The sequence below is a fragment of the Carcharodon carcharias genome, chromosome 18 (assembly GCF_017639515.1).
Source record: "Carcharodon carcharias isolate sCarCar2 chromosome 18, sCarCar2.pri, whole genome shotgun sequence".
Lineage (NCBI taxonomy): Eukaryota > Metazoa > Chordata > Chondrichthyes > Lamniformes > Lamnidae > Carcharodon > Carcharodon carcharias.
This window is the reverse complement of record NC_054484.1, coordinates 75,229,275-75,241,595: the sequence shown is the minus strand read 5'-3', so window position 1 is coordinate 75,241,595 and position 12,321 is coordinate 75,229,275. Positions and strand designations below refer to the sequence as shown.

The 12,321-nt window shown below is 40.3% G+C and overlaps 1 protein-coding gene across 2 annotated transcripts in view; it reads right to left on the bottom strand.

Annotated features, from left to right (window-relative positions):
- mab21l3 (mab-21-like 3) overlaps positions 1-1,884 on the bottom strand; it is a 59,571-nt gene extending 57,687 nt beyond the window's left edge. For both annotated transcript variants that reach the window (XM_041211571.1, XM_041211572.1), the window contains exons 1-2: positions 1,654-1,884; positions 894-1,042 (exon numbers count right to left, since the gene is read on the bottom strand). In XM_041211571.1, coding sequence (XP_041067505.1) covers positions 894-941 — 48 coding nt within the window. In that variant the 5' untranslated portion in view covers positions 942-1,042; positions 1,654-1,884. The remainder of the gene's footprint in view (positions 1-893; positions 1,043-1,653) is intronic.
- Between the last annotated feature and the right edge of the window lie 10,437 nt (positions 1,885-12,321).

Sequence of the window (12,321 nt, the reverse complement as noted above, 5' to 3'; positions counted from 1 at the left end):
TCAAGAAGACCACCTACTTCCACCTCAAATATCATCCATGATTTAAAAAACTCTCATCTGGGTTTTTGTTAACTCCAGAATGGACTATTCTAATGTGCTAATGGTCAGTATCCCATCTTCCACCCTTCATACACTTAACGCTCATCATACACTCTGCTGCCCAGATCCTAACGTTCACTAAATCACCAAAGCTAACTGACCTATTTTGGCTTCCTGTCCACCAACACTTTGATCTTAAAATGATCATACTCATGTTCAAATCCCACTGTGGTCTCGCTTCCTCCTGCACTCCTCCAGTCATACAACCCTCCCCAAACATTGCATTCCTCCAACTTTGACCACATGTGCGCCCCCACCTCCTTCATCACACTATTGCTGTCAGCCTACAAGCTCTGCAGTTCCTTCCTAAATCTCTCCGCCTTCCTCTCTCTTTAAGACGCTTCTTAAAGCCTCTCTCCTTGACCAAGCTTTTGGACTACCTGCCTTTAGCTTGGTGGCAATTTTGGACTGATTGCACTCCTGTTAAGTTTCTTGGGATCTTTGACTGTGTTAAAGGCACTATATAAATGTAAAGTGTTGTTGTAAAGATAAATCCCATTTGGCCATGGGGCTGTAAATTTGCAGTAAAATATGATGAAAGAAAAACAGAGTTGAAGGAAACGCCACCATAGATGCATTCAAAACGTCAGGACATTTTCTTTGTTCTAATGGATGGAAACTAAGCAAGTGTGGGGTGAAAATGTCACAGTCATAAATCCATCGTTAACAATAAAAACTCCAAAATGAATTTAGTTATTCTGATTATCAACAAACATTCTCCTCTAACATGAACGGTCTTCACTCTCCCTGGTGTTGACTTCACTGCATTCCATCTCACACAAATCTCCACCAACCTGATTCAGCAGGTAAAAGTCCAGATCTTCTTCTGTAAATTCAATCATTTTTGTCAGAGTTCTTCACTTGTCCTCTCCCGTTATTCAATTTACTCCGCTTTTATTCGTGCAGTTAAATTCCCGTGTCACTGTTCTTTCGCTGACTTTTCCTTTAAAAAAAACTCAAACTATATAATTTATAATTTCTTAATCTATTTTATCGCAATCTCGCATTCCTATATAATTATAGTTTTCTCTGTAATATTGCAGTGGTTCTACGAAATTACTCCGCGTTTATACAATTATTTCCTTCTCCCCCTCTCATTCACATTTTTGCTGTTTTCCTATATATCCCCCATTAAGGAAAAATGCTCCCGGATTATTTCTAGTCTTAGCCCTTTCTCGAGTTCTCTCTGATTTGGGACCCTCACTCTTCTCTTCGCCCCTTCTATTTTAGTTTGTTGTGTTCTCACTGTCTTTACGGTTTCCACAGTTTCTCGTTTATGATGTCTCCTTCTCTGCCCTTTTCCTCTTTGTTTCTACATTTCATACTCCGTCCAGTTTATTACTATTTCCTGCCAGTTTATTACTATTTTCCTCTTTCAGGTTCTAATGTTGGAGCTCCCCATTCCCTCTCTTTAACTTATTACTATGCTTATTACTCTTTCGGTTTCCACTTTGCCCTTCTTCTTTCTAGTTCATTATCAGGACTTCTCTCTTCCAGCCTTTTTCTGCTCAGTTGTCCCTATTAGTTCTACAAATCGGTCAAATGTAGATTTACCGAGACCGTGCAGTTAGAAACCAATTCTCCGCCACCACTTGGACATCCACAAAAAGAAAACACTCCAACCTATCGAACAGGAATCGCGTTTGAGTTTCACTTTTTTGTCCATCAAGTTCCGCGAGGTCCTAGCGCCGGAGGGGATTCACACCCTAAAGAGTGGCCCAACTGTAGGCAGTCCACAGTAAATCATGCGGCAAATCCCGCAAATGTCCCGGCTGCTGGATGAAGATTTAGAGCAGCCACACCAGTTAACGAATTAACCCGATGAGCCATTAATCCTACAAATTCCCGCGTTCTGAGAATGTCCTTTAAATATTCAAAATAGCATTTACGTGCGCGCCCTAAGATCCTGCAGTTGAATTTAAAATAAAGAACGAACTATAAACATGGGGGCGAGAGTTGGTACTGAAGGAATCTACAGTTTATTAAACAATGTATTGACTGGCCCTTTTATTGACTATTAGTATTGCAGGTAATGATGTTGCATCTATATATTAACAATATACCAGTGTCTTGTTTTCTATAGTTGTTTAAACCTTGATTGTAATTTCACCGTGGGTGTTGGATGAGGTGGAATGACCACATATAGTAATCTGATGTGTAACATACCTTTAAGATGAATGTTGTAATGGAAGATCACATGGTCTTGGTATCCAATAGCAGAGTAGCGCAGGTTACCTCTGTAATCAGTGGTATTGAGTTAGAGTCGGAAGTGTAAAGACAGAGTTTTGAGTTGTAAGCACAAGTGTAGATGCTGAGTTCTTTTTGTAAATAAACAGAATGTGTTTCTTCTAAGAGCAATCTACCGATCTCCTCTGTCCATTGTACCATTTCAGTGACCCCAAAACAAGCCGGATCCGTTGGTCCCAACAAACCAGGGCACTGGTCCAATAAACTGGTAACAAGAGTGAAAAGCAAGAAAAAGACACAAAAGGACGAGAAAAAGCAAGAAAGGACAAAGGAAATCAAGAGAATTGAAATCGGGCTGTACCTCGCACGGTAATTGTAAGTGAAGAAAAATTTCCATCCTAATTATCGAAGCGATCCCCTCAGAGCGTGCCACAATTCGGAGGTGCTGAACCTTTCAATCCAGCCTTGGATGATTGGTCTCATTATATTGAACTCCTCGTGTTCTTTTTCCAGGTGAACGACATTGCGGGGCGAAGGAGAAGTGTGTGATCCTCTTATCCACGTGTGGACTAATTTGAAATATGTTGGCACCCAGTGCCCCAGATCCGAAAAGTTTTGATGACTTAGTGAACCTCGTAAAGCATCACTACCAGCCATAGCCTTCGGTGACGATGCAACGGTTCAAATTTGACTCCAGGAATAGAACCGCATCGGAGACAGTTGCTTGTTATGTGGCAAGTCTGAAACAATTAATAGAATATTGCAAGTTTGGTACATCTATCAACGATATGCTTAGAGATCATTTGGTATATGGTATAAATGAAGATGCGATTCAGAAGAGATTACTGTCTGAAACAAATTTGAATTTTCAGAAGGCGCTAGAAATAACATTGGCCATGGAAGCAAAATATCGCCGCCCTCAATATAGGGTAGGGAGCCTCAGCCAAAAAGAGTATGAAAGTGCAAGGCTTTGCTCAGAAACAGGAAGCAGCCACCGCTAGCAGATAAATAAAAATAGGTAGCTTAACAGCAAAAACATGGCATAATGGTAACAGAGGTTGAAGCAGACAACCTTACATGATCCTGCTTAAAAAAAATCTAATGTTTCTTCTGTCATCAGAATGGACACCTCGTGAGACATTGTAAAGATAGAATCAGGCAGACTTTCAAACAAAAGCAAAAACCAAATGTGATCTACAGCATTGCAAAACCTGAAGTAATAGATTCAGATATTTATTCATTGTTTAATTTAAAGGTAGGGAGAACAGAATCAATCTATGTAACCATGAGAGTGAATGAGTGGCCGATAAGAATGGAGGTGAACACTGGAGCTGCCAATATATTGATAGATGAGCATACTTTTAAATACCTGAATCATGGGGAAAGTAAACTACAGGAGAAGACATACAAGTACTGCCCATCCTAGGCCCAACCATCTTCAGCTGCTTCATCAATGACCTTCCTTCTATCATAAGGTCAGAAGTGGGGATGTTCGCTAATAATTGCACAATGTTCAGCACCATTCACAACTCCATAGATACTGAAGCTGTTCATGTCCAAATGCAGCAAGACATGGACAGTACCCAGGCTTGGCTGACAAGTGGCAAGTAACATTCACACCACACAAGTGTCAGGCAATGACATCTCCAACAAGAGAGAATCCAACCATCGCCCCTTGATGTTCAATGGCATTACCATCACTGAATCCCCCTCTATCAACATCCTGGGGGTTACCATTGACCAGAAACTGCATATAATTACTGTGGCTACAAGAGCAGACCAGAGGCTAGGAATTTTGCAACAAGTAACTTGCCTCCTGATTCCCCAAAGCCTCTCAACCATCTACAAGGCACAAGTCAGGAACGTGATGGAATACTCTCCACTTGCCTGGATGAGTGCAGCTCCAACAACACTGAAGAAGCTGGACGTCGTCCAGGACAAAGCAGTCCGCTTGATTGGCATCATATCCATAAACATTCACTCCCTCCACCACCGACACACAGTAGCAGCAGTGTATACCATCTACAAGATGCACTGCAGGAATTTACCAACGCTCCTTCGACAGCACCTTCCAAGGCCACGACCACTACCATCTAAAAGGACAAGGGCAGCAGATAGATGGGAACATCACCACCTGTAAGTTCCCCTCCAAGCCACTCACCATCCTGACTTGAAAACATATTGCCATTCCTTCACTGTTGCTGGGTCAAAATCCTGGAACTCCCTACCTAATAGCACTGTGGGTGTACCTACACCACATGGACTGCAGCAGCTAAAGAAGGAAGCTCACCACCACCTTCTCAAGGGCAACTATGGATGGGCAATAAATACTGACCCAGCCAGTGAAGCCCACATCCGGTGAATGAATTAAAAAAATACAAGTCAAGGGCATATGTAAAGTCACAGTACACCACGGAGGTCAAACAGTGAAATTACCCTTGGTAGTGGTAGCAGGCAAGGGATCTAGTCTCCTTGGACGAAACTGGCTGAAAGAAATTAAATTGGATTGGACTGAGATCTTCGAACTGAGAACTGATGGGCTATCAGACCTACTACAAAAATATGCCTCAGTCTTCAAGTACGAACTTGGAAATATTGAGGGGCTACAAGCAAAAATTAATGTAGACCCAGAGGCAACACACAGATTCATGAAGGCAAGACCAGTACCTTATGCAATGCTGGAAAAGGTAGACGCTGTACTGGATAGATTAGAAAAACTGGAAGTGATACAACCAGTGCAGTTTTCGGAATGGGCAGCACCAATTGTACCTGTTCTCAAATCTGGCCAAAGTGTTCAAATTTGTGGGGACCACAAATTAACAGTCAATAAGGTGACTAAGTTGGACAGACACCCCATACCAAAAATTGAAGACTTGTACACTAAACTGGCAGGTGGAACTGCCTACACGAAGCTTGATATGAGTCATGATCATCAACAATTAGAATTAGAGAAGGCCTCTTGGAAACTTGCCGCCATTAATACACACAAAGGTTGTACCAATTTACCCGTTTACCTCTTGGCGTGTCTTCAGCTTGTGCCATGTTTCAAAGAACCATTGAAAGTTTACTGCAGGGACTGCCCCATGTTATAATTTATTTAGATGATGTTCAGGCAACAGGACTCACTGAAAATGAACAGTTGGTAAACTTGGAAGAAGTTTTAAAATATTTTTCGCAGGTGGGAGTGCGTTTGATAAAAGATAAGTGCACATTCCAAGTGAAAGAGGTAACCTACCGAGGTCACAAGATAGATTCACAAGGCCTACACCCAATTGAGGAAAAAGTGAAAGACATTAGAGAGACACCAGCACCAAAGAATACATCCAAACTCAAATCATTCTTGGGGATGATCAATTGCTAAGGACATTTCTTGCCTAATTTGTCAACTGAACTGGCACCACTGTATTACTTGATCAAGAAAACCAATGATGGTCTTGGCAAATACCACGGGAATAAGCTTTCACAAAAGTGCAACAGTTGTTGCAATCATCTACACTTCTAGTACATTTTGACCAGAAGAAAGGGTTGGTGTTGAGATGTGACACGTCTTCCTATGGAGTGGGAACAGTGCTCTCCCATCGAATGGACAATGGATCAGAACGGCCCATTGGATATGTGTCAAGAACACTCAATACTGCAGAAAAGGGGTACTCACAGATAGAAAAAGAAGGCCTGCCAATCATCTTTGGTGTTCAGAAATTTCACCAGTATGTGCACAGTCATCATTTTACTATCATATTGAACCACAAGCCCTTGCTGGGATTGTTCAGCGAAGACAAGGCTATACCCCCTATAGCCTCAGCAAGAGTACAAAGATGGGCATTGATCTTGGCAGCATATGTGTATACTTTCATTCATAGACTCGGAAGTCAAATTGCAAATGCTGATCCACTTAGTCGTTTGCCCATGCAAGAAAGCATTGAGGATGTTCCAATTCCTCAAGAATTCCTTTTATTATTGAACTTCCTTGACTCATCACCGATCTGTGCTAGACAGATCAGTGATTGGACAAGTCGAGACCCAGTCTTATCCAAAGTATGAGAACAAGTTCTTCATGGATGGTCATAAGAACAAGAATCTGATGAAATGAAACCTTATTTTCACTGACGATATGAGATAACCAGTTAGGATAGTATCTTATTGTGGGAATCTTGAGTGATTGTTCCTCCAAAAGGTCAAAAGCCAATGTTAACTGATCTACATAAGCACATCCAGGTATTTCCAGAATAATGGTCATAGCACGCAGCTACCTATAGTGGCCTGGAATGGATGGAGAAATAGAGAGTTTAGTGAGAAGTTGTATGTAGTGTCAACAAGTGCAAAAGTTACCTTCAACAGCTCTGTTACATCCTTGGGGGTGGCCAGGAAGGCCATGGGTGTGATTATGCATCGACTATGTGGAGCCATTTATGGGGACAATGTTTCTACTTATCGTTGACACTCACTCAAAATGGATGGACATATATGAAGTGATGTTGCCAACATCTTAAGCTACAATTGACAAGCAATGGCAAAGTTTCACAATCAATGGACTACGAGAAGTGGTCGTATCAGACAATGGAACAGTATTTATGAGCGCTGAGTTTCAATGATTTATCAGCCTCAACGGTATTACTCATGTACAAACTTCAAATGGACTGGTCAAGGGAGCAGTTCAGAAATTCAGATTCTACAGCGACTAAACTAACGCATTTTCTTTTCCATTATAGGACCACCCTCACACAACAACAGGTGTCACACCTGCGGAATTGTTGATGAAGCGCCGTCTCTGATTGAGATTGAGCCTAATTACGCCAAATTTGGGGGGGGGATGGGGTAGGGTGGAAAGAAGTCAGGGAAGTCAGAAAACTGGATATGATTGGTACAGTCATGACAGGATGTTTAATGTAGGAGAGAAGGTATATGTGAAGAATTTTAGAGAAGGACTAATATGGTTGTTTGGTGAATTAAGTGCAATAACTGGACTTCTTTCCGACCATGTGAAAGTGGAAGATCAAGTCATATGGAGACATGTAGACCATATAAGAAGAGGAGAAAGAAAGTATCCAGAAACGATTCCACCAGTGTTCATGAGTCAACGTCTCCTGTTGAAAGAATTCAACTGAGTACAGATGTGTCTGAAGGGCCGACTGACTATACCTGAAAGAGTCGAAGAAACAGATTTGCAGATACCTACTGAAGAGCCTAATGATCAGACGATTCCATTGAAGGAGGTTCCAGATAAAACATCGGAAGCTGTAGAGCTGAGATGTTCTACATGCATAAGGAAACCCCCAAAAAGACTGACTGTAAATTACTTATCGGTGAGAAAAAATTGATATTTTGAGAAAATTTGTAAAATGTATTTCTGAGTAAAGGGGGAGGGATGTTGTAATCTGATGTGTAATATAACTTTAAGACAAATGTTGTAATGGAAGATCACATGATCTTGATACCCAATAGCAGAGTAGCGCGGACTACCTCTGTAGTCAGTAGTCTTGAGTTAGTGTCTGAAGTATAAGGACAGAGTTTTGAACTGTAAGCACGCAAGTGTAGCTGCTGAGTTCCTTTCGTAAGTAAACAGAATGTGTTTCTTCTAAGAATGATCTACTGATCTTCTCTGTCTATGGTACCAACTCGGTGACCCCAAAACAGGCGTGCAACACAGATCCGTTAGTCTCAACAAACCAGGGTACCGGATCCAACGCCACAACATTAAATAATAACAGTGTGTTCTTATAAAGTGGATTCCATTCTCAGTGATGCAATTCATTACCGCTAGTTTAAAGTAACTCTCCCGTTGCCTGGTCTATAATGTAGCAACTGCCCTGCTGGCCTTCTGGAAGGAGCATTAAATTTAGCTTGGTATCCCTTTTCCCAGATTCCCAATGTTAGGAAACTCCATCCCTCCCCAAAATTAAATACGAGCAAAACAATTCATAGACTTAGCTCCTTCAAATGCAGCTTTCATACCCTGAAGATATCTGTAAAATCTTCCTACTTCAACTTCCCATCTATCTATTCTTTGATATACATGTACAAAAATGGAGCAAAAAATATTTGAAGTATATGTACATTATGTTTGTATTCAGTTGCAAAGAAGAACATTTTCTTTCCTAGAACTTTCTTTTAGTTATTTAGTGCAATATAAACCACTGAACGGAAGAACAAAACTAACATTTGCAAGATTGATCTCTCCTACATCAGTTCATGTAATAGAACAACGTTCTACAGCTTATCATCAAATTGATTTCTTGAAAAAGTACAGTGCTCTTAGTCATAAAGTAGGAAATTATTCAATTCATCTAGATTGCCCAGTCATTTAACCCATGGTCATGACTGACAGTAAGCATTTTCATCACCTCAGCATTAGAATCACAATCCTCTGCTGGATATCTGTTCAGGTATTTCTTTGTTGAATGCTTCCTCCAAGTCTTTATTCATTTCACTAAGTGGTAATCAATTCCTTAAGTGAACACCTTTTTGGTGCTGAAATGGAATTATGCTGGGATTGTAATTTCCCATTTCATTATGACTGGGTGAGGAGGAGTGAGCTGGCTCACCTTTTATTCAGTCCCTGCAGATACCTTTTCCAATCAAAATTTATTTACTTTTTAATAAGGAGACAATCAAACCAGGTGTTCTTGAATCAAAGAAAGAGTAAGTTTATTATTTACTAAAACCTAAGAAAAGTAAAAGACTCAATGACGCACACACACACACATGCACACCGATCAGAAGTAAGAAAATTAAGAATCCAAATAAAAGTTATAAGACTGTACGAGTAAGTCCTTTGCTTGTCCATGAGACATAAATTGAGGCCATTAAGTTAGGTGGTTTTCGGTAAAATTCTGGAGTTAGCTTGATTCTAGTCTGCACTCCACTGACAACATACTTTTTACTTCCAGAGAGAGAAAGATCTTACTGCTCTCTTCCAGCAGTTTTTTCAGATGACAGTCTTGTTTTCTGTCCTCCTGCTTGTCCCCTTTCTTTGTTTGTCGTAGCCAGTTTTAAACTAATTTCTGTATATTCCTGGAAGGGAATTCTATTAGTGTGCCTTGCATCCATTATTGTAGTTATCCCAGTTTTTTTTATCTTTCACCTCAGAAACCTTTTGACATGTCGTTTGAGATGTAAATCAACAGTTTCATCCTCCACAGGGGTTTCTGCATGCTTGGTAGGGTGTAACTGGCTGGGTAACAGGTCCAATTGTCTTCACAGAATTATAGTGGATTAAGAGTACAGTGCTTTGCATTTTTAATGCCTTCCTTTCAAGACGCTGTTTAGTGGGCCTTGACATTCCACGCAAACCCCTAGATGTGAAACTCCACATATCTGGTCTGCAACGTAATTCATATAGACTTTCCACAGAAGTGGTCAACTTTACAGTATTATCCATCAGGTGACTCGTGGCAGCCATATTTTGATCACTTTTTTTTAAAAGTCCTCTTTAAACAGTTCAATATGTCTTTGTTTGTCTGGTAAAGTTATAGGTAGATCTTAGTCATCATGTCCATCACCGTGACATTACTTAGAATAATATCCATCAGTCCCTTTCTAGTTCCACTCAAATAAATCCCCCATTGATCCTTTTTCTGAAATTTAAACCTGGATTGTGTACACTTCCTGACCACTCAATGCTCTTTATCCTCCAATGAACTTAAAGAAAGCCTTTCTCTCTTCAAAGCTCATTAATTTAAAAATTTGGTTTTATGTAGGTTGCACTTCTTTGAAACTTTTTCTGATGGTCCTGAAATTTCAAAAATAGAGTGACAAAATATGAATACTATATGCTGTATAGAGCAGTGATGGGCAACCTAGGTTAGTGAGTGGGCCGCATGATTGGCCCTGCTTCATCTCTGTGGGCCGTAAGATTGAAATCGGGCATGTGCATTTAACCATGACCCCATAAAGAAGATTAAATATATTTAATACACACTGAATATTTCATAACGAGTTACAGAAAATGCTTAATCATTTATATGTTAATAGAACAGTTATCAACTTCAAATTAGTAAAAACAAAAAAATTCTTATGCTTGCCTTTTCTACATTATAATCAGTGCAACTTTTTGTTGGATCTGCCCTCCACAAGCTTACTTAGATTAGGACTCAGGAATATGCAGATGCTTCACAATTCAGCACTGAGGTTCCCATGCGTTAGTCTGTTGTGCTTCTTGCATTTGATATGTCCCATGGCAGAAAAGGTCTGCTCGCATGTATATGTTGATCCAAAGATTGACATCAGTTTTGCAATGCAATGCTGGAGAACTGGACAAGGGATATTCAACCAAAGCTCTCGTATACCTTTCCTCTTTAGCTGGTTAATTTTGTCTTCATCCAGGGGATGAACATGAATTAATTCCTCCTCAAACTTCCTTTTATCAATCCCAAGCCTTTGATATACTATGCCATACTTGTCAGATCAAATTCAAATGGATTTGAGAGCAACGAGAAGTAGGGCTTCAGATCAATCAGACAAGAAAAGTGGTTCTCAAAAAGCTCTGCCAATGCAGGCAGCACTTGTATGTGAACTGATGGATCATATTCATTTCCTTGATCAGTGTGTTTTTCCAGCATTTTTTCAAATTTGGGAAGTCAGTGCAGTCGCATGAAGGTAACTGAGTGGACATTACCTTCAGGTGTAGTATGAAATTTCTGACACTATCAACTAGTATAGGCCAGAGATAATTTTCCCCCTGCAATGACTTGCTCAATGCGTTCAGGTGACCAGTGAAGTTGGCGAGAAAAGCCACATTCAAAATCCAGTTTTCATCTTCTAACCATGAGTGTATTTGAGATCTCTAAGCAAAAATTTGCTGGATTTCTGGCAGAAGTGCCAGAAAGTGGTCCTGTACTTTACCAGGGCTTAGTCAGTGCACTTTTGTGTGCATGACGAGGTCTCCATATTCTATTTCAATTTGGTTCGCAAGTTCCACAAACTGACAGTGATGCAGGGGGCGAGCACATATGAAGTTAACAATCTGTACAATTTTGTCCATTAGAGCTTTCAGTCTGTCTCCCTTGTCAAGTTTGGCACAGAGCACTTCTAGATGTATTATTCAATGCACACCAAATATGTCAGGTACACAAGCTTTCAATAAACTACAAATCCATGGTGTGTTCCTGTCATGGAGGGGCACCCATCAGTTGTAACTGATACAATTTTTTCCAAAGGTAACTTGTGCTTTTTGAAAAAATCAGTAAATGCCTTGAAAAATACTGAACCCTGTGCTCACTTGTTATATCCCAAGGATCTAAAAATTCTTCTGTCGTGTTCAGACTACTGTCAGTACAAGAAACCTATATGTAGGGCTGAGCAATGTCATTAATATCTTTGCATTCATCCAACACTGTACTGATAGCCTCATTTGAACATACAGTTCTGAAAAGCTGCTCTGCCAGATCAGCAGCTATATTGTGCATTCTGCGACTCACAGTATGCCTGCTGAGCTGCAGACATTTAGCACGTTTGATAATTTCCTCTTGATTTTTAAACCCAGCAAATAAAATATCCGAGGATTCAATGATGCATCATTTCACTAATTCACCAGCTGAGAATGGCTTCCATTTTTTGCAAGTAACCAAGCAATACGAAAGCTAACCAAAGTCAATGCGTCACTTTCACTTAATGCGCGTCTAAGTACCTGCTTCTGTGTTTCCACCGCTTCCTTCAGATTTGGAAGTTGTCAAGCACATTGGGCAGAACCTACCAGAAATTTTGCCATGTGAGAGGAATGGCATGTTTCAGAATGTCTCTTAACGTCACCCCATTGCAAAAGGAAAATGGTCTCTCTTTCTGTTCAATAACAAAATAATCCAGCTTCCAGCTCTCTTTTACCATTTTGTCCCCATCATCAATTTTCCTCTTTTTAGCTACTTCTTCTTTCTCCTCACTTTTTGATTTTGCACTTGATTCTCCTTCTTTATCACACCACTTCAACACAAAGCGATCTGTACGGGCAAATTAAATTACTGCCAAAAGTGTAATCTGCTGTGTCCACCATCAACCATGACATGAAATCTGAATAAAATCTCTGGAACTGCTTCAAGGCTT